This window comes from Suricata suricatta, chromosome 5, assembly GCF_006229205.1.
Source record: "Suricata suricatta isolate VVHF042 chromosome 5, meerkat_22Aug2017_6uvM2_HiC, whole genome shotgun sequence".
Classification (NCBI taxonomy): Eukaryota; Metazoa; Chordata; class Mammalia; order Carnivora; family Herpestidae; genus Suricata; species Suricata suricatta.
This window is the reverse complement of record NC_043704.1, coordinates 10,486,470-10,509,052: the sequence shown is the minus strand read 5'-3', so window position 1 is coordinate 10,509,052 and position 22,583 is coordinate 10,486,470. Positions and strand designations below refer to the sequence as shown.

Sequence of the window (22,583 nt, the reverse complement as noted above, 5' to 3'; positions counted from 1 at the left end):
GGAGGGGCAGAGAGAGAGGGAGACACAGAATCCCATTCAGGCTTCAGGCTCCGAGCTGTCAGCACAGAGCCCGACACGGGGCTCAAACTCACAAACTGTGAGATCATGACCTGAGCCAAAGTCAGACACTTACCCGACTGAGCCACCCAGCCGTCCCAGAATTTCCTTCCTTCTTAAGGCCGAGTAATGTTCCGCTGTACAATGCTGACCACATTTTGTGTATCAGTTCACTGACATTTGGGTTGTTTTCTCCCTCTGGCTGTTGTGAACATGGGTGTGCAAGTATCTGCTTGATATTTGCCCTCAGTATTTGCCCCACCGGAAGTGGGGCTGCTGGACCACATGGTAGTTTGGCACACGAGTCAAATATGTAGTCTTTTGAGGGGCCACCATGGTGTGTGCAGCGATGGCACCGTTTTACACTCCCACCGCCAGTGCACAGCACTCGGTTTTGAAGCCTCCTAGACCAGGGCTGTTCTGAATAGAACATTTACTTTTTCAAGAGCAGCGACAGCTCTGGGCACCTGGCTTGATCTCGCGCTCAGAGAGGAGGTGGCCAGAATGCCTCCGATTTCCAACTGAGAAGTGCTTTTCAGATCCTAAAAGTGGGCCAGCCACATGGGCTGGCACTTCCTCGTGTCCAGGGACGCCTGGGTCGGCAGCTTCCAGTTAGAGGAGCCCCTGAAGAAAAGCCACCGTGGCTGAACCACCACCGTGAGCTCTGAATCTGTAGCAGCTGAGGTGGCGGAATGAATCATCGGATGACTCATTCTCATTGAAGTTCACCCTGACAACATGGAGCTGTTCCCCTCCTGGCCTTTGTTAGCCCTCAGCAAGGATAAAGGAAAAGTCTTAGAAAGGGAGAAAGTCTTATAAAGGGACACCACACCTTGGTGGCCACTGACCAGAGGCACCTGACTCTTCCTTCCCTGGACCCGCCTGGAGCCTCTGTGTGCAGGGTAGGGTGATGGCGAGCAGACCACTGTTTCCTTAATGGCACCAAGAGTTAGGTTGTGCTCCCTTCCTGCACGTTTGCCAGATGCTGCTTAGTACCGCCCACCCAGAAGGTGTTTGCAGGGGCGCCCGGGCAGCTCAGTCAGTTAAGCAGCCGACTTTGGCTCAGGTCGTGATCTCACGGTTGGTGAGTTTGAGCCCCACATCCGACTCTCTGCTATCAGCGCAGAGCCTGCTTCAGATCCTCGGTCCCCCACTCTCTCCGCCCCTCCCCTGCTCAGGCTCTCTCTCTGTTTCCAGAAGTGCTTTGAATCTACTACATGTAAACTGTTACACCGCCAATTCTCATCTCCACTTTCAAGGCTTGCAAAATGTTTGTTTAGAAATTTTTCCTTAAATATTATTTAAGACATATTTTGTTATCCTTCTTAACCTTCAGCATTAATTAGTGTTCATCTTTTCCTCTGTCTTCCTAGAAGGAAATTTCATGTTCTCTGACTCTGCCTCTTCTGCGCAGATTTCCTCTTTGGCTTCCAAGCATCTCTTGGGATTTTCATCGTATTTGGGGGTCTGCAGTGATCTTACCACCAAACAGAGAGCGGTTTGAGTTTTGCTTTTCTGATTCAATGTATTTCTCACCCTTCCTCGTCAGCACTGCTAATAATCATCCTGGTTTACTTTTGTGACAGTAAAGGACATTATCTGTAGACGACTGGGTATCAGTCCATTCTTTTATTTTTTTAGGAAAACTTTTCAAAAATTTATTTTTTAATGTTTATTAATTTTTGAGAGGAGGGTGTGGGAGAAATAGAGAGGGAGAGGATCAAAGTGGACTCTGCACTGACAGCAGAGAGCTCCATCTGGGGCTTGAACTCACAAACTGTGAGATTATGACATGAGCCAAAGTCAGACACTGAACAACTAAGCCAGAAAGGTACCCCATCATTCAGTTCTTTAAAAAAATTTTTGGGGGTGCCTGGGCAGCTCAGTCGGTTAAGTGTCCAACTTCAGCTTGGGTCATGATCTCACAGTCCGTGGTTTTGAGCCCATCAGGCTTTGTGCTGACAGCTCAGAGCCTGGAGCCTGCTTCAGATTCTGTGTCTCCCTCTCTCTGCCCCTCCCCTGCTCATTCTCTCTCTCTCTCTTTCTCTCTCAAAATAAAATAAAGATACAAAAAATTTAAAAAATTTTTTTAAGTTTATTTTCAGAGAGAGAACGTGAGAGAATGATGGTGTGAGTGGGGGAGGGGCAGAGAGAGAGGGAGATGGAATCCCATTCAGGCTCTGTGCTGCCAGGACAGCAGGGCTCGAACTCAGGAAACTGTGAGATCGTGACCTGAGCTGAAAACCGAGTTGGACGCTTAAACAACCAAGCCACCCAGACTCCCCCACCTGTCAGTCAGTTCTTCTAAAATGCCGGATGGAGACTGTCTCCATCCCAAAGCCCCATGCTTCATTTTTGGTTTGTCCTTGTAGAAAGAGGTCATGTTTCCTGACTGCTTCCTGGGTGCCGGACCGCATGCTCTCCTGTGTACATGTGGTGTCTCATCTGATGCTTGTGACTTTGTGAGACACCATGATCTTCATTTTTATGGATGAAACTACAGCCAGAGAGGTTAAAGAATTTGCCTGACAAGCAAATGGTGGAACTGGAATGCCAGGCTCTTACCGCCAAGCTCACGTGTTAAACCGGTATAACGATACTGCAGTCTTGTTTGCTTAGCCTCGGCCTGGGAGCACCTGCTAAGTGGCAGGCTCTGCGGGAAGTGGTTGGCACAGCCACTGTGACAGAGAGGCACTGTTTCAGTCCCGTCATTGGTGATGGCGGTCAGCAGGAGGGTGGGATGTCCTGACCGTTGCAGGGAGCAGGATCACAAGTTCTGTCTGGCCACATCCTGACTCCGGGTGAGGAGCTTGGCTCACTGTCCCCAGCTGGCTCTGCTCCGCTCCTGAACCTGGGCACCTTGATCAAGCTTGACACTCCAGTGGGTGAAAAGAATGGTATTTCCTTGTAGTCTTAATTGGCGTTTTTCTTACCGTGAAGGATGAACAGCTTCTCATTTTTCTAAGTATGATCTGTGTATATCCTTTATTATTGCCAAATTTTCAGATCAGACAGCACCCTTTATCTCTAGGCACCTTTCCCTCAACAGCACAGAGCCCCTGTCTCGGGCATGCCGTGTTCGCGTGGATTCACACGGACTGTGTTCAGTGAGCAATCCGTCCCACATTTACTGGTTACAGCTTCCATTCTTGGTTGTTTCTTTTCCTAAAATTACATGAAGTCATTCTTTTAAATGAGAAAGAAATAGCAGTCAGCCTCCTTCATTTGCAGTGAATGCTTGTGGTTCATCACCATTGCATTTATGTGGGAAGAGGTTTATCAGTCAGGATAGGGAAGGTTATGCCGGATAACAAGCAGTCCCTAATCTCCGTGAGTTTTACAGCATGGTCAGGTTCCGCCTCCCTGGGCTGAAAGTGGCTTCTGCCCTGTAATTCCTCAGGGCGCCACGCTGGGAGGGACCTCGGCCCAACCCCCACTTCCATGATCCTAGAGTCAAGGGAAGAGAACCCAGTGAGCTTTGAGTTGTCTTGTAGAGCCCATGCCAATATGACACGTATCACCCTACTCATCCGTCTGGCCAGAGTAAGTCATGCCGCCACACCTCGGGTCACAAGGGCAGAGAAATGGGTTTCTGTACACGCACAGCCCGAGCGAGGCAGGCGCTGGTGAATCCCAGATGACCGCCCACAGGAGGCACACCATGTCTCTTCCACCGCAGAGAACACAAGTCCTGAGAATACTGAGCAGAACGAGAGGGGGTAGTAACTTAAAAAACAAGTGCTTTATCCTAACAAAACTAATCGTTACAGGTAAAAACAGAGGCCGTCTCTCCTTCTCTTGAGTGTGTGGAGAAAGCCCACGGCCACGTTATTGTTATGCCAGTCGAGTCCCAGACGTGGTTTTCTAAAACCCGCGTCTTCAGGATCAGGGGGAGCTGACACTCACTGAAGCCGGGTGCTGGTTACGTTGCTGCCGCACCTGCTTTTCTGCGTGTTTGAAAACGCCCATCATACAGTTTCCTGTGCGTTTCCCACGTTCATTTCCTCTCTGCCTAAATGGTCTCAGTTTACTCTTATCCCGTCACAACATGCATTTCCAGTGACTTCAGAATTTATTTTGACAGGAGTACATTTTTAAAAAAAGTAATTTGTTGGCTTTCCCTTTGTTTTTAAAATACCAGACTTTTATATATAACGTTTCAAGGTATTTCTTGATGACTTCTAGTAACATGAGCTTTTTGTGTTTTTTTGAGACATAGGTTTACTGAATTTTAGAGTTCAGTTAGACTACAGGCTTCTGATGAAAAAATATTTTCCTTCCTTTCCTTTGCCTCCTGCATAACCTCAGTGTATAAGGTCATTTTCTTCGCTGATCAAAAGAAAGCTGTCATGGCCCTAAGAACATGTGGCCCAGCAGCCAGCAGTTGTGACACACAGATAAAATGCAGGTGGCATCACACATGTCTTGTGACATGCTTCCAGAACACGCCTGCTTTGTTTCAGGCGCTGCGCAGAGTGCCCAAATAGTTGTCATAGGTGAGTTAAGGCCCTAGACCCGGCCCTCAAGTCGCTCCCCGCCTGAGTCAGCCCTGGAGACTGAACATTACAGCAGGGTCGTAAATCGGTGACAGATGTGCCCACAGAACGCAGCGTGGCCGGAACTAAGTGTGGGCAAGGGGACGGGGTGCCTCTGCCGGGGAGAACCTCCGTGAGACAGGGCGCTAGGTCTCATGTGAGGAAGATTAGCCAGGTGGACAGGACGGAGGTTGGGCAGAGAGCCAGGCAGGAATCACAGTTGACTCTGGAGTATTAAGAGATGGGGACAGGGCATCACAGCAGGCAGCAGTCACACTGTGGAGGCCTTTGCGTGGCTTTTTAAGCGTGGACTTCACCCTGTAGGCTTTCAGCAAATATTTGTAGATTGTTCCCTAATGACAGACACTTTGTCTCAGAAGGGTGAGTCACGAGGACCCACCCAGCCGCACGCTCTGCCTGTGGTCACTTGAGGCCAGGCAGAACAGCCGCGGTCGCTCACACTCCCGACCACAGCCCTCAGGTGCCACGGGACCCAGATGAGGCCTGGCTCAGCAGTGCTGTTGCCGCATCCCCACGGGGTTGGGAGTTTTCTCCTGTGGGACGCAGGTCCCTCCCAGCAGGGTCACCAGCCCAGTCTCCGTGGCTGAGAGGTGTGCCCCCATTTCTTCTGGGGTGACCCCTCGCTCAGAGCCCCTCGGCTGTGAAGCCCTGCTGGGAGAATGATGGGGATAACTCAGGCCTCTTCTTCTCCCTGGACAGAGTCCAAGGGCTTCCCCAGCACAAGACAAGGGCCTTCTTAGGGACGGGGTCACCTCCCCCGATACAGTCTATGTTCTGTTGAGCCTCATGTGCAGGCTGGAGCCCTCGGATGACCCTGGGTTCCCGTGTGCGGCCGAGAAGCTGCTCTGATGGTGACAGAATGTCCCTTGCTGTTGATTTGGATGCCTGCCTCGTCCCCAGCATTGCTAGGGGCTTACCTGATGCCCTGGCCCCCAGGCTCATGGCCCCCCCCAGCCTTCCCCACCAAGGTTCTCCACTTCCTTTTGAATCTGTTCGTGTCTTCCTGGCCTCGCGGATTTACTTTCCTTTGTAGACATCACTCCCATCGGCCTCATGTTTTTCCCCTTGTTTTCCAGGCTCTTCAGAGTAACCTGAGGTATTCCTTGTTGCCGAGACGGCTCCTGATCAGCAAGAGATTAGCCCAGTGCCTCCATCCTGCGTTGCCCAGTGGTGTGCACCTAAAAGCCCTAGAAACCTATGAGATCATCTTCAAAATCGTGGGGACCAAATGGCTGGCCAAGGATTTGTTTCTGTACAGGTAGAGTAGCTTCCCCACCAGATTCCTTTCTCATTACCGAAGCGATCCATTTTTCAGTTCACGAGGTTAGAAAATGACAAGCAAAATGGGGAGTGGTAGGCAGCAGTTCATCCTCAAGGCGTCAGCAGGAGATGGCCAGGGCTCCCCTTCGGAGCACGTGCTCCCAGGCCTCTTCGTAAGGGTGTCTCAAGTGGGCATGTAGCGTGCGGACCGCCTGGATGTCCGCTTTTTGCTGGACAGCACATTGTGACCATCCCGTGACAAGTGAGCGGCTCCGTCCCTAGTGTAAATGGCTCGCTGGCTGCTTTTGAAAATCCCCTTTGGGGGCCCCTGGGTGGCTCAGTCCATTGAGCGTCCGACTTCTGTTCAGGTCACGATCTCGCAGTTCATGAGTTCAAGCCCCCCACATCAGGCTCACTGCCATCAGCCTGTCAGTGCAGGACCCGCTTTAGATCCTGTCCTCTTCTCTTTGCCCCTCCCCCACATGCGCTCTGCCCCAAACAAAACACATATATATTTTAAAAATAATAAAGCAATGCAAATCCCCCTGGGCTGGGTGATTGTGCCAAATGTCCGATTTGGTGTCTCATGTGTCCCCCCCCGCCCCCCCTTTTCTCTTTCCCAAAGCTATGGGTTGTTTCCTCTTCTGGCGAACGCGGCCATGTCGGTAAGGCCCGTGCTGCTTGGCCTGTACGAGAAATACTTTCTCCCACTGCAGAAGCTTCTCCTGCCCAGTCTCCAGGCCTTCATCGTGGGCCTGCTGCCTGGCCTGGAGGAGGGTTCGGAGATCTATGACAGGTGGGTCCTTTCCAGGGCTGAGGGCGACACAGCTGCCGGGGTAGGGGTGGGGGGCCGGGAAAGGGGGGCTGCTGCACAGGGGCTGCTGCTGTGTAAGAGGCAGGGACAGGTGTGGAAGTCGGGGTGATGCTTTCCAGTGCCGTGGTGGTCTCTGCTTCACCAAGCGCTGTGTTCTCCTGAGAGCCGCCTCCAGTGACAGGTGAGAGTCAGAAGGTGAGGGGTTCCCCAGAGTCACACAGTCAGTGAGTGGCAGAGCTGGGATTCTGAGCCGCAGAGGTCAGATCCCGAAGTCTTCCTGCTTCCTGTGACACGAGGCGGCCCCTGAATGGAAACGGAGCCACGCTTCGTCGCTGGGCTGGGGCTCGAGAAGGCGAGCGGAGCAGAATGCTCGACGCCGCTCGGCAGCGCTTCGGGGAGGCGCGTAAAGCTGTCATGCATAAAAGTCTCGGAGGGCTTGTTTTGCTCACACTTAGGAGCAGAAGAAGGCGTGTGTCCATTCAGACTCGGGTATACACCGTGTCCCGTTTCTCTGAGTAACTATCACATAAGAACTCACTTCCATCGGATCAGCGTCCTGAGTGATCACTGGGATTAATGGGCTCTTTTAAGAGCCCACGTGCGGCCTGACTGGGAGGTTCAGAAACCTTTGTGCTTGCAGAAATTTCCGTGTGATTACACAACGCGCTCTCCAGATTTGCCCCTGCCGAGGCCCCTGCCACACCACCTTCGTCATGGCTGTGACTGGGGGTGCGGCGGCTGGGGTGGAATCAAGGAATCCATCCAAGGTCTGTTTGCTGTGCTCCCCAAAATTCAGAGAGACCAGATCCTTAGAATGGTTTGGGGGATTGTGGCTAGTGGCTAATGGCTAAGGGTGCATTTAAGACATGAGTATTTGTAGTGGAATTTGACAAACCTAACCAAAATTTGCACTTGGAACCCTTCAGGCTTTCACAGAGAGCAGGTGGTGGCCTCCCACTTCCCAGCAGAGAGCCCCCCTTGCCGTGGGTCTGGTCAATAGGACCCACTTCCTCAGGAGGCAGAGTCTGTGTCTCTGCCGTGTTGAGCCGGTGACCCCTCGCAGGATCGGTAGGTGGGTGGCGGTAATAAAAGGAAGGTCATGTAGGGGTCGGCGAGAGGTCCCTTGCCAGATCTGTCTCTTGACTCCTAGTTCAGACTTTTTCTAGAAGTTCTGGCCCATTCATGTTTTCCAAACAGATATGTGTATGTTCACATGTGCGTATGTAAATGTTTTTTCTATCATCTGACAGATGAACACATCAGTTCCCTAAATGTGTTGTGGGTTGTTTTTTTTTTTTTTTTTATAAATCTGGAAGAATGAATCACACCAGAAGAGTGTAAATCATTGGGGTGTTTTTGCATGTTCTCTTAGTTGATCAATGAGGGTTCATTTGAACAGTTGCTAAAGTTGCTTAACATAGATTTTTGTGTGTGTGGTTTCTTGACATCGAACCAAGAGCTGAGTAGAGCTGCATGAGTCACTGGGTAGATGGAGCCATGACAGAAAACCAGGTCAAGTGTCTGCAGCACGACGCCTTTTGTTTTCGCTCTCCAAGGTGGATGCTGGGCGAGGGTTCTAGAATCTCTGAGTGGGTATGCGTGAGCACAGTCACGGGATGGCTGCGCCAGAGTCTTTGGTCTCTGTATCCATGTGAGTTTGAGAGAAGTCGTCAACTTTCTCCCCCTGTGTGCTCTGGAGCCGCGTCGAACACCCCCAGACGCTGTGCAGAAACAGGGAAGGGAGGGTCGGTGGGGGTCCTGATGTCCCGTTGGTGACGTGCAGAGGGCTGAGTTGGGCCGGGGCTGTTGCCTGCAGGGTGACTCACGAGTTTCATGGAGGCGGAGACTTCCTGGCCAGTGTTAGGACTTATTATTCACACTGGCTTTCCAACCCGCGTGCCTGCAGACTGCCGGCCAGAGCTCCTCTTCCGAAGTGCCTGCGAGGGGCTCACTCTTCTCGTGTGACTCTTGGTTTCAGCTCAGGTCCTGATCTCATGGTTGGTTGTCTGACTCTTGGTTTCAGCTCTGGTCCTGATCTCATGGTTTGTGAGTTCAAGCCCCGAGTCCGGCCCCGATTCATTCTGTCTCCTCTTTGCCCCTTCCCCACTTGTGTGCACATTGTCTCTCAAAATAAATAAAATTAAATTAAAATAGCCTGTGAAATAGCTTCATAGTTATGTTTTGCTGCACTGAGAAAACAAGTATACTGTTCAGAGAAAAATCTAGAACTCCTGAGGAAATGGAGGAAAGGTGAATATTGTCAGAGGTTTGTAAGCAAGCAAAAACTGCTTGCCAGAGATTTTCATGTAAGTTAGTGGTTCTCAGCTGGGGTGATTAGTGTCCCCCACGGACACTTGGCCTCATTTTTGGCTCTTACCACTGGGGTGGGGAGGGTGTTACTGGCATCTAGTACCAAACATCCTGCAGTGACATAGCTGTCCCCGCAGTGAAGTCTTACCTGCCTCAAAGCCCACCGTGTCAGGGTTGAGAAAGCCTGACTTAAAGGGTACTCGAAATGTATTTCTTGACCTTTCTTTTGTCGATTCCGGGCACCATGGTGATTGGCTCTGCAGGGTCTAGAATTTTCTTCCTCCTCTGGGGTGGTGCCGGACGCTTTTGTCACCGTTGTGTTCGTTCCGATAGCCACACTCCACTCTTTCCTCTGTGGCAGGTTGGCTTTTCATGACTGTCCCCTGGACAGGTGGCGAGTTGGGAAAGGCTTGGGGCTGATGGCAAACAGCCCGCGTCACTGGCTGTCTGTTGAACAGTGGAGCGAATGCTGTGCTGTCGGAGTGAGCGTGTGTTCGCAGGAGGCTTGAGAGCGGCAGGAGGCACGGGAATGGGGGGGCCCGGAGGCTGCTTTGGTGGCCGATTGGATCTGAATAGAAAACACTTGAGTCCCAGGCTCTAGACTGTGTGTGCTAATTTCACATCTGAGAGGATAGGAGTGATCCATACTTGATAGAGAGTTGTTTTTTGTTTTTTTTTTATATAAAACTTATTTATTTTGAGAGAGAGAGAAGGAGAGACCGAAGCCCAAGCAGGCTCCACCATGTCAGCACAGAGCCTGACATGGGGCTCAGTCTCACAAAGGTTGAGATCATGACCTGAGCAGAGATCAAGAGGCTTCATCGACTGAGCCCCTAGGCGCCCCTGAGGGTTACTTGACTTTTAGCCCAGTTATCTTGCCCTTCACTTTAACCCCCCTTAGCAAAGTCTTATCTCAGTTGCCCTTTTTTGAACTACAGTAGTATTTAAGTTTTTAATGTCTATTATAAATATTTTTAGGGTAAAATGAGACCTAAGCTGCATTTCCCCAGTAGACGCAACAAGCCAGCGCCCTCTGAGTCCTGAAGAAGGGATAGCGTAGGTGGCACTTCCCAGGGTGCTGGCCAGTTGAACCCTCTGTGGAACAGCTGTGGTCAGGGTTCCGTGGAACCGACTTTGGGAATACACGGTTCCAGCAAAGGGGGATGCAATGTCAGCATGCGCACTGCAGTGTCTGTGGTGGGCTTTATCTAAGCATCAGCCGCCCCCCGAGAGTGGTCCTGGAGAGAGGGGAGCTCTCCAGGGTTTTCAAAGATAATCTCCTGCCGGAGGGATCTCTCGGGAGCCCCAGACCGGCCGCATGCCCGACCCGCTGCAGCCGTCTCACAGCTGGGCGGGATGAGCTCCATTTGCTTGCTCAGCCTCCACGGAAGACTAGTCACTATCGTCAGCCACTAAACCATTCTGGTGCTTTTCCTAAACACTTGGCTGTTACTCATGCCTCCTTGGTTTCGTTTTTTTCTGTGAAGGTGATACTGTGCATCATTTGCACAGTAAAAATTCAAGTATTTTATGAGACTAAAAGGTTCAGACTAGTTTTATTTTTATTTATTATTTTTTTAAGATTTTATTTTTAAGTAATTTCCACACCCAACAAGGGGCTCAGACTCACAACCCCAAGATCGAGAGTCGCGTGCTGTACAGACTGAGCCAGCCAGGCGCCCCAGACTAGTCTGAAGAACAAAAATTCACTGTTAGTAAGAAGAGGTGGTAGATAATGTCCTGTGTGAAATGTCTTTGTGAATCCTGAACTGATTATTGACAAGTCAGCTGAAGGTGATTCAGGGTCGCAATAAAAGGGAAAGAGTGACACTCCTCCCCCAAAGCTTCTGGGTGCCAGCTGTGTGGTGGACAGTCATCTGGACGCTAGGGACGCGCCAGCCAGCAGAGCGGGTGGTGATGGGTGGGAGGTGGTGGCTCTGCTCTCCAGTCATGGTCCGGGTGTCTCCAGCTCTTATCTGTGTCTCAGGGCCACAAGCTAACATGCCCAGAGGGCAGACTCGTCCTCGGGACCCCTGCCAGGAAGCAGACACAGGATTTGGACAGCACAGGCCTGACCCCGGGAAACCTGGGCAGGCTACTGCGTTACACTGGACGACCACTTCTGTGATTTTTTTGTCCATCATCTTTGCCAGGAGGAAACCTGAGAGGTGGAATTCTTTTGGATCTTGAGTTGCTTAGCTCATTAAGTGAAAGTGCATTGTGGGAATTCACCTCCATCTACTGACAGGTGCCGTCATCGGCCCCGGGAGCTGCTCTCACAGTTGACAGGGAAGGGGTCCTAGTCAGCTGCAGGCATGCCACCGAGCGGAGAAGGGCCTAGCCTTAGTCAGTATACATGGAAAAATAAGCCCGGACCTGCTGAGGACCCTGCTTCTCTTCAAGGGTATACATGGAGTTGCTGATGTCCCGTCACGGGAGAGAGGCCCAGATAGAGATAAGAGACAAAGAAATGTCACACATCAGCAGGAGAGCGTCCCAGAGCAGGACTCAGCGAAGGGGGTGCTGTGGGCAGAGTGACAGGCCTTATGGGATTTGCACTGAGCAGGAGGCCCAGGGGAATTTTGTCCTAAAGTCAGATGCCACTTGGCTCTGCTCAGGTCAAGGACTATCTTTATCATTACTTAAGTCTCAGTCAGTGGAACTGACCTTTTATTTTTTTGTTTGACACGTTAACGAGAGTGGCTGCTGTCATCTCCTTTCTGGTGGTGGGCCCGCCCACCCGCCGGTCCTGCAGCATCAGGGTCCACGGATGGATCTCTGAGCCATGGTGCCACCACCAGTCAGACACTTCCTGTTGGCCAAGAAGCTGTGCCTCTCAGTGACATGTTTGTTTTAGCAAATTCAGTTTTGGTGACAGATGGACAGAACAGAAAGGCAAGAGGCAGCAGCCTCTCAGAATCATGAAGAAATGGTCCCACGGCCAGGGGCGGGCAAGCAGGGACAGTTGGTACCGGGAGACATGGACGCCTGGGACCGAGCCCTTACCTTCCCTAACGTCTTGTCCACAGAACAGATGCTCTGCTCCTGAGGCTGTCCCTGGTGGTCGGCAAGGAGGCGTTCTACGCTGCCCTCTGGGGGAGTGTCCTGGTGAGCCCCGCCATCCGCCTTCCCGCCTCGCTGTTCGTGGTTGGCCACATCAGCAGGGACTCACCTGGCAAGGACCAGAAGTACATGCTGGGGACGGATTACCAGCTCACGGTGGGTGCCTGCTCCTCCAGAGGGGGCAGCGGGGCATTCAGGGCCCGGCTTCCTGGGGCCACAGGCCGTCGTGGGGGCTGCGGAGGGGTGTCGAAGAACGGCAGGCAAAGGGAGGCGTTGTGAGCTTCAGAGTATGTGCGCTCTGCCGCTGAGCAAAATGAGGAGGCGTCAGCACCCACGGTGAAGCCCGGGTGGCAGTATTTGTTTTCTTTTTCTTTTTAAACATTTATTTATTTTTAAGAGACAGAGAGAGACACATCATGAGCAGGGGAGGGGCAGATAATGAGGGAGATACAGAATCAGAAGCAGGCTCCAGGCTCTGAGCTAGCTGTCGGCACAGAGCCCGATGCGGGGCTCGAACCCACAAACTGTGAGATCATGACCTGAGCTGAAATCAGACGCCCAACCGACTGAGCCACCCAGACGCCCGCGTTGTTTGTTTTCAACACACATGTAAACGATTCACATACTCCAACAAGTACTTGCACCTGAGGAGGGCCCTTCAGGAGGCAGTTGGCTGTGGCAGTGCTCCGAGGCCTCATTTCCTCCCTGGCCCGCGTCCCACTGCACGCTGTGCACGCGTCAGGCTCCCGCTTCCTCCAGCCACTCTCTCTGTTCCTGCCGTCATCCTCTCCTCTGGCTGCCCTCAGACCTAGATTGTCAGGGTTCTTCCTGTGGCCGTCCCCAGGTCCTTTGGAGAGCCACTTTCCTGACAAGGCTGTCGGTTCCCATGACCTTCCCAGATCTTTTCTCTTTTCCCCAAACTTACCTCTTGTGTGTCTGATGGCCTGCAGTCTGTCGCCACCTAGTGGTAAAACCGACCGCTTTGTCCGTTTCACTTCTCCGCTTCTTTCAGCTTCTGATCCTTGCTCTGGACCACATCATCTGTCATCTTCTGACTGGCTGCTCCCCTCCCCATCCTCTGCCCGTCCAGGTTTTTTGTTTTTTTTTTGTTTTGTTTTGTTTTTACTGCTCTTAGCACTTTGCTTTGCTGAAGCATAGCTTTGCTCATATCCATACTGTGCTTGAAAAATACCTGGCTTCCTCCTGCCTACAGATAAAGTCCAAACTCGAGAGTATTTTAAGTTCACCCCCAACCCGCCAGTGTCTCAGTCTCCCTTCAGGCCCTCTGCACCCCCTGAACTGACTGCCCGGCCTGGCCTGCAGGTCTGTGATGCCACGTCCCTGCTCGTTGCACTCAGCCCCACCCCTTCTCCCCAGGCCTCTCAGTGCAGGCCCGCCCTGACCTTCCTGCTCAGCTTTCCTACAGAGCTCCGATGGGTTCCCTCCTCCCTTCCAAATTCTCATAGCTTTCTGTTAGCATTTCTCTTACTGCTCCTCTCAACTGGTAGGCATCTCTCTCGTGTATCTCTGTACTTGGAAAAGACACACAGAGTGTGGATTGAATTGGTTTAGGATCCATGTAACTGCATGGAGTTTCGGGTTAGTCAAAAGTTCCTACTGGAACCTACCGACATTCCTTTCTCGGATCCGAGAACTGGAGGTCTTAGAAGCTGACCAGGCCTCTCGAGCTCTCAGACGGAACGTGAGAGAACTTCAGCGGACCTGCCGTCCGATGTCACACTGGTTACGGCCTCCTTGGGAGCTTCCCGGGCATGCCCTGCATTTGTCTCGTACGTGCAGGGGCAGGGGCAGGCCAAAGGAAGAGGCAGGCGCTCCGGATCGGTGGGTGGTCAGTTCACCAAGCCAGGCAGGGAGCCTGTTCACGAGGCTTGTCTTGGGCGCCACAGGGCAGGCAGATGCGTGAAGGCTTAGGCGGAGGCCTTGCCTGGGTCCGGTCACCTAGGCGGTGCAGGTGCCGTCAGTGCCACACCACCGTCTCAAGGCCACGTGCCTCAGGCGGCTTCTGGGAGCAGGGCAGGCAAGCAGAACGCACACTCCCGGGTCAGAGGAGGCGAGGAGCATCCAGCTCACCGGTCAACCAAGTCACGTTCCCTCAATGACCTCTTCCGACACACACTGCCCCTCAGGGTCCAGAGCCCGAGCCCACATTGCCACATTCCCGCCTTACTGTTGCATACTCCACGTGATTTAACACAGCGGTTTCCAGGTTCCCAGGAGAAGTGGAGTTCATTTATGTGAGCGTGAAGGGTAGCTGCACACGATGTCGGACGTCTCGGGGATGACACGTCCCTGCTGTGTGACCATTCACAGATAAAGTCCCTGTGTGCATCGCTGTTGGACTCCAACGTTCTGGTGCAGAGAAATAATCTGGAAATTGTTCTGTTCTTCTTTCCATTCTATACGTGTCTGGTAAGTCGTTTGCGTTCTCCCAGGGCAGTCCCGCATATTTCCCGAGGGCGGGGGGGGGGGCGCAGGTGGGATAGATCCAGGCAGCCTCACGGCAGCCACTTTGTGCTCCCCATTTGCTTCCAGCCGGCTAAAGCGTCCTTGTTCATTTTTGTGAGCGTGGTGTTTCTGGAGCAAAAACTGAGTAGCGTCTGTCCGTGGGCCTCGTGAAGAACCAAACCCCTTTTGAGAACTACCTTTTTAAGATCAAGCTTTGTTGACCCGAAAGGAAGGGCCACATTCAGAGAGCCGATGATCTTTCTTGGTCCCTGTGCAGTCAAGTTTTCTCTGTCCTCCAACAGGATTCCAGTGAGAGAGCCATTCCCCTGCCCAGATCCGACGTCGTGCACATCCTGTCCGCCGCCACCCAGACCCTCCTGAGAAGAGATATGTCCCTAAACAGAAGACTTTACGCGTGGCTACTAGGTACTGAGCGGTGTATGTGAATTGAAAGCCAGAGTTAACATGACCCCTTATAGTGCTGGTTTTTGGATCCAGTTTCCATCTCGGTGATGTGTTTCTGAATCATGAAGTGTGGAGAGAGGGCGCACTGACTGAACGCGCCACTGGGCAGTTGAGTTCTGCCTACGCTGTAGCTTTGCTAATGTCGCAGCTATGACACAAAAAACAGGGAAATAAATGGGATTTTGTTTTTATTTTAGAGAGAGATTGAGAGAGTGTTCATAAATGGGGTGGGGGAGAGAGAGGGAGAGAGAGAGAGAGAGAGAGAGGATCTTAAGCAAGCTCCATGCTCAGTGCAGAGCCCGATGTGGGGCTCCATCTCATGACCCTGGGATCATGACCTGAGGCAAAAGCAAGAGTTGGATGCTCAACAGACTGAGCCACCCAGGTGCCCCTAAATGGGATATTTAAAATGCTCACTGAATTGCATTTTAAGAAGCTTGAAATTGCACAAAACCTCGTAGTTAAACCTTCTCCAAGTGGAAGCCAGTTGCTATAAAGAAGTTTCCAGGGTTTGAGGGGTGTGAGAGGAAACCCACAGACGGTGTGCTATGGATGGAAATGTGTGTGGTATTGACCTAAGGTTTTGGAAGACATTTGGCTAACGGGGGGGGGGGGGGTAGCGTGAGAACCCTGGCCCGGGTCTCAGTGCACAGCCCACACACTTGTAGAAGAGCCCCTGAAGGTTGGCTGGAAGGCCTCACGGGGACAGAGTTCAGGAAATCCTGAATTTTATAACCCTGCATGTTCGTGTGCCTGAACCCAGGGGGCATACAAAGCAACCACGGAAGGATTCCACAGCCTTTTTTTTTTAAGACTTTATGATTTTAGAGCAGTTTCAGGTTCACATCAAAATCAAGAGGAAGGTACACAGAGTTCCCAGCTCACCCCCCATCCCCCAGAGTGGCACATTTGTCACAGTCAATGAACTGGTGCTGGCACGTTGTCACCCAGCGTCTGTGGCTCCCACCAGGGCTCACTCGCGGTGGCGTGCATTCCGTGGGCGTGGACACGTGGTGTCAGGTCACGTGGCCCCCTGCGCAGTGGCACACAGAGTGGTTTTGCTGCCCTAAAGGCAGAGGAGATCCTCTGCCTCTCCTCAGCTACACCCCTCAACATACGGGTCTCCTCACACCAAAGTCAGGAAGTTCTCTGAACCCTCTCTTCCCTCCCTTCTCCCTAGTTACAGAGCTTCCAGAACCCATTGCATGAAGCGTATGAAGGATTTCAAGAAGAATATTTATAGACTCCTTAAGCATTTTTATCAAAGGATGATTTTGCTAAATGCTCAGTTCCCTCCTATTTGGCCTTAACTTGCTGCATATAGAGAGCACTCAGGATCCAAGTTCAGTGCTGGCTCCGACCTGTTAGCCTCCGCCCCAGAGTCCATGCTCCCAATACCACGAGATACCTTTCCTTGCCCTGAAGGCTCGAAGACTTACCCAGAGCTCAATACAAGGGCATGCAGAGAACAGCTTGATTTCACATACTGCCGTACAAACACTGGTTTTTAAAAATGATCCTCGTTCCATTAGGTCCTTGTAATCAGACTTGTCCAAGACGATCAGGCTGAACTCTTGGGACAAACTAAATTGACCTCTGTTGAGATGGAATCCTTAGCACACCAATTTTTTAATTTTTTGGGTGAGAAGAAGAAAATGTGGCTTAGTCTCACTAGATTGGGATTTGGTTTTCTGTTGGAGGTATTCTTTTTTCAAAAGCACCAGCATGAGACCTTTACACAACGTTGTGTACCTTACAATTATAGATCTTGTTACAGCTCATGGTCCTTGTTCTCTTACAGGTTCAGATATTAAAGGAAATACCATTGTGCCAGAATCCGAACTCTCAAATTCTTACGAAGACCAGTCCTCATATTTTTTTGAAAAGTATTCTAAGGATCTTTTAGTTGAGGTAAATGAGCCTTTCTGGAAAATAGATCCCAATCAGAGCATTCCTGATCATGATTCCTCCCTGGATATATTTGTAGGACCTCAAAGAAGGCGTTGGGCGTTGGCTGGATATATGGTTGGGAAAGTTCTGTGGGTGTCTATTTCATGCCCTGTGACTGGATTTCTTTCTGTCCCAGTGTACTTAAATTTAGAAAAACCAATAACGTCATACTGTGCTTAAAATGAGAAAAGCACCTAAAGTTAGAAAAACCAATCATGTCATACTTTGCTACCATGTCGTACAAATATCCTAACATGTGGCTTTTTGGAAAAAAACAAAGGGTCTAGCGGAGATACTGCACCAGAAGTTCCCGGATGCTGACACAGAGGAGCGCCACCACGCGTACCTGAAGCCTTTCCGCATCATCGTCAGTCTGCTGGACAAGCCCGAAATAGGTAAGGTTAGAAATGCAGTTACCGGGCGCCTGGGGGGGCTCAGGCGGTCAGGCATCTGATCTTGATACTGGCTCAGCTCATGATTCCAGGGTCATGGGACCGAGCCCAGTGCTGGGCTCTGCACCGAGCATGGAGGCTGCTTGGGATTCTCTTTTCTTCTTTCTCTGCCCCTCCCCCACACTCGGGCACACTCTCTCTCTTGGGCACATGGGCTCTCTCGAGAGTAGGCCCAATGTGGATTACCTGTGTTGAAGGAGTTAAATGTGGTGTTATTTTGGATATAACTCAGTCATTGGAATTTCAGAATCTTGAAGCATTTTCGTCACGTTATGTGTTTAGTCATCCTGTCTAGGCACCACTTAAAAGTTTTGCACAATGACGTGGACACTTTTATTAAAAAACACCTTGGAGCTCCTGTTCACGTCTGGTGTGTGCCTAACAGCACGTATGGTACTGATCTTGTGAGAATGTTTCTTCAATCAAATATCGTGCTTCAGATGAACTTTGATTTTATCTTCAAGTGAGGAGGGGACCCTCCTCCATCTTTTTGCCTCATGACCCAGGGAAAGCCGTGTGGGCCTCCGTCTGTTCCTCTGCCGAATGAACGGGACTCCACTTCCTGTCGGGTCTGCTCTTGCACACTGTGGTCCTGAGTGTCGGCTAAAAAGCCAGTGACCTTCTGTCCCTTGCTTAAAGAATAGAAATTGCCCTGATCTCCATTCACGGTAAGATCTTCACGTCCTGTCACTTGAGCGCCATAATAGGTCCCCGTCTCCTCTGTGACATTTGAGTGGCATCATCTCAGCACCTGGGTTTCGCACACCACCTGCTGGCTCTTTGCAGAGGACAAGAGGCGAGGGCGACAGTGAGGGCCCTTCTCCCTCTGGTCTCGGCTGGCAGGATGGGGACCCTTCCTTTGTTCACTCACAGTGGGCCCTGGAATTTGCTGGGTGGCAGGGATGGTGCTGGGCTCTAGGGCTGCAGCGGGGAGAAAGGCATCCAGTTCAGCTGAACGGAAGGGAGGTTCAGGTCCTCGTGGGATCCTGCTGCTGCTAACAACAGCTGACGTTTTGTGAGCAGTTTATTTTTCTACGAAGTGGTCTGTATGCAACATGGAAGGTACATCTCCGTACACACCCCCTTGCCTCCAGCGACCCTGAGGAGGAGCTTCTTACCACACCCGTCTCACAGATGGAGATACTAAGGCTGAGCAAGGGAAAGTGGTTTCCCAGAGGCCGCCCAGGGACTGAGATGGAAACACGGTCTGTTTGACTCTAGAGCCTGAGCTCTCTGGCAGGACGCCACTGCTCCCCTGCTTCTACTCAGACCTCTCCCTCACCCCTGCCCCGGCCCCAAGCCGCCCGCTCACATAACATGGATGACCTCGTACCTGGTGACGTGCACGGCTCTCTAGCTGCTCTTAACCAAAGTCAGAGCATGAGGCCTTTGTCCCTCCAAGCTCTGGCCTAAGGTGCCTGTGCATTGTGCCCTTCCCCCAGCCCGCCCCTCCCCTGCAGCCACAGTCAGCCACCGTCAGCCACCGATGGCTCCAGTAGATTTTCCTCTTAGTGCGGAAGAGTCAGGAATTCATCTAACAACTGAAATGAGCTGTAGAAGTATATTGGGAGTCTACTGTGGAACTTGGGGAAATATTCAAAGAAGAAAACATAACTGCATTTTGTAGGATGTGTGTTCTTTCTCGAGACGCCGCACCTTGGTGGGCCAAGTGAGACCTTGCTGCCAGCTTGGGCTCCGGCTCCCAGTTTCCAGAAGGGGATGGAATGGCAGGTCCTGTGCAGTCACTGCAGTCTAATTTCCTCTCTCTGTTAATCTAGCTGTCCTAGGAAGGCATGCTTGAGGGGCACAGGGGCGGCTTCGTAGAAGCGGAGCCGGGAGGCACAGGCGGTCATTCCCCTGCTGCCAGGCTTCAGCTGCTGCCTCGTTTTCTCCTGGAATCATGGCAGCAAACTTAGCTTCGTTTGTCAAAAGCGTTCAGCACTTTTTTCTTTTTTTTAATTAATTAATTTATTTTGAGAGAGGCAGAGACAGCATGAGTGGGGGAGGGGCAGAGAGTGAGGGAGACAGAGAATCCCAAGCAGGCTCTGCACCGTCAGCGCAGAGTCCGATGCGGGGCTCGAACCCATGAAACCATGAGATGATGATGACGGAACCGAAACCCAGTATCCGCCGCTTAACTGACCTCGCCGCCCAGGCGCCGCAAAAGCATTCGACGTTCTTGTATGTGGGTAGAATATACATGGGGCTGGTCATCAAAGACGTGTTCTCAGAAAAGAAGGAAAGTTTTCTCAGAGGCCCGTTTTTGTCTTTGTGGAAAAGCAGCATAAAAGATTAATCTGCTGGTTGCTTTTCCCAGAGGCACGCTGACCGAGCTTTCATCTTCTCTGAATCCATGCCAGGCTCCCCGGGCACACTTGGGTGAGAGGCCGCTCCCTTCACTGCCTGGCAGCTGCTGGCCGTGGAGCAGAAATGTCCAGCACCTTCCACCTGCCTTACTGACAGCAGCGTTGCTCGAACCTGCAGCGGGCTGTGCCATTTTAATAAGCTTTTCCAGAGCGGTGTCATTTATTTTGTGGGGTTCTGGCTCATGATTAAAAGAATTTAGTGGGGCAGCTGGCTGGCTCAGAGGATAGAGAGTGCGACTGTTGATGTCGGGGTCATGAGTTCGAGCCCCTTTTTGTGCTTGAGACTACTTTTAAAAAATTAAAGCAAAAATTAAAAATGTAAAAAAAATTGTTAAAACTTTAAGATAAGAACGTTGTGCTACTCTGTTGGTATTATGCCGAATAACGTCTCTGGCCAAGCAGTTTATGCACACTTAGGCACACCGAGAGTACGCCCTGCTCCGTCAGGCAGAATCGGGCGTGGCAGGCTACTTAACCTCTCTGCCTCTGTCCCCTCCTGTCGCCGCTGCGGCTGTGTGGCGCCCGGAGGCGCGGCTCTTGTGAGGACGGAGTGAGTTAATACTGCCGCGTGCCCAGAGCCCTGTCCAGCCCACAGCGTGCGCAGCAGAAATGCCGCTGTTTTCACAAATGTTACTCCGCCAGCTGAGGTCGCCATTCTCAAGCTAAAGTGCCTGAGCATTTTAGAGTCTAAAACTGTGTGTGCAGTTAGTCTCTGTTTCATGCGTAGGCCATTTATCGATTTGAATGTGGATTGTTAACCTCTCTCTGTTTTCTTCTTCATTGCAGGGCCTCGAGTGGTCGGGAACTTGTTCCTTGAAGTCATCCGGGCCTTTTATTCTTACTGCAGAGACGCTCTCGGCTCTGATCTTAAACTCAGCTACACCCAGAGTGGAAACTCACTCACAAGGTATGGGTTTGGCCTCCAGCTGCGCACCCCTTGCTCCGCCCCATGCTGCTCATCTTCCCTCCCTGCTGTGTGTTATACGGTGCGTGAGGCTGGAAACGTGGACCTGCAAGGGACCGTGCCACTCGTTAAGATAACCTGTGCTCTTGAGTCCGTCACCGTGAATGGACGGTTCCCTGTTGAATACCATGAAGGGTTTTGTTTTCTTTTTAACATTTATTCATTTTTGAGAGAGAGAGAGCAAGAGTGAGCAAGTGAGCATGAGCGGGTGAGGGGCAGAGAGAGGAGACACAGAATCTGCAGCAGCCTCCAGGCTCCGAGCTGTTAGCACAGAGCCCAACGCGGGGCTCGGACCCACGAACCATGAGATCATGACCTGAGCCAAAGTTGGCCACTCAACGGACTGAGCCACCCAGGTGCCCCAACCGTGAAGAGTTTAAAAGGCGTGGAGCTAGTGTCCACCCAGCCTGGGACATACAAACCGTATTTACAGAGCTAGTAGGAAAGCTATTGCAGAGCACCTGGATCTGGTGTGTCCACACGGTGACTTACAGGAGGACCGCAGGAGGAGGGTGAGGTTGGGAAGTGGAACCAGTGGCAGAGGGGAGGGCCAGGCAAGGGCATGCTGAGGGCGGATGTGGCAGGACCCCTAAGGCAGAGCAGGTGGGGTTCAGGACACAGCACACACGTTGCCTTGGACGATGTAGTTCTCTCCCAACCCTGGGGGGTTTTTTTTTTTTGGTTCCTTTTAAGATAGTGCAGTGTCTTCCTTTTTACTTTGTTACTATTTTTTAATGTTTTTGAGAGAGTGAGAGTGAGTGCACAAATAAGCCAGGGAGGGGCAGAGAGGGAGGGAGAGAGAATCCCAAGCAGGCTCCAGACCCCAGTGCAGCACTCAATCCCTTGAGATCATGATCTGAGCCAAAACCAAAAGTAAGACACTTAACTGACTGAGCCACCAGGCGCCCCTTACTTTATTCTTGGTGTCATTTCCTTCTGCCCAAATCAGCATTGAGTATGTTGAAATTTTGAGTCTATTTGAGGATTCCTCTGGGTTCTTCATTGCAAAGGTACCAAGAGTTCTGAGTGTTTGCTCTTTTCTCCCAGAATTAATTGTTTTTCTAAATATGAAAGTAATACAGGCTTTTTGTGGAATATACCAATACTTGAAGATATCAAAGATATCACCCATAATCCACCGCCCTTGAGAGAAAAACATAAAACATTTTCATTTCTTTCCAGACTTTGAAAGCATACGTCAATGTACAGATGTCTTTCATTTTGAAGCTATTTAGTTGCCTGTTTCTTTTTTAAATGTAAGTTATGAGTATCTCTTCTCTCTCCTGCAATGGAATACAATGGTTGCCCTCAGTTCCTCAGTAAGGATTGATCAGTTATTTAAATAAATCCTGACCAATTGACCAGTCTCCTGCTGATTGACTTGTAAGTGGCTTCTAATTTTTCAATATTTTTAAATGGCCTTGCAAGGTTATCCTCATGTATGTTGCTTTGGATGCCTCTGCAAGGATTTCTGTAGGGTAAATCCCTAGAATAAATTTTCTGAGCTGTAGAAGATGCAAATCTAAATTCTAGCCAAATTTCCCACCCAAATGGGTGTACCATGTTATTTAACCAACAGACTAGCTCATGACCCACACCTGGACTCAAACTGTTTTCTCTATCAGATTCTTTTGACAACAACTCTGACACTTCTTTCTTTTTTATTTTTTTAATGTTTGTTTATTTGAGAGAGAGAGAGAGAGACACAGAGCACGAGTAGCAGAGGGGCAGAGAGAGAGGGAGACACAGAATCTGAAGCAGGCTCCAGGCTCTGAGCCGTCAGCACAGAGCCTGATGCGGGGCTCGAACTCACAGACCATGAGAACATGACCTGAGCCAAAGTCAGACATCTGACCAACT

At 51.1% G+C, this 22,583-nt stretch overlaps 1 protein-coding gene across 1 annotated transcript in view; it reads left to right on the top strand.

Annotated features, from left to right (window-relative positions):
- DOP1B (DOP1 leucine zipper like protein B) overlaps window positions 1–22,583 on the top strand; it is a 96,907-nt gene that overhangs the window by 20,113 nt on the left and 54,211 nt on the right. Inside the window, exons 2-9 of the mRNA XM_029938660.1 lie at window positions 5,690–5,871; window positions 6,499–6,669; window positions 12,027–12,216; window positions 14,392–14,490; window positions 14,829–14,952; window positions 16,793–16,902; window positions 17,222–17,336; window positions 20,546–20,666. Coding sequence (XP_029794520.1) covers window positions 5,690–5,871; window positions 6,499–6,669; window positions 12,027–12,216; window positions 14,392–14,490; window positions 14,829–14,952; window positions 16,793–16,902; window positions 17,222–17,336; window positions 20,546–20,666 — 1,112 coding nt within the window. The remainder of the gene's footprint in view (window positions 1–5,689; window positions 5,872–6,498; window positions 6,670–12,026; window positions 12,217–14,391; window positions 14,491–14,828; window positions 14,953–16,792; window positions 16,903–17,221; window positions 17,337–20,545; window positions 20,667–22,583) is intronic.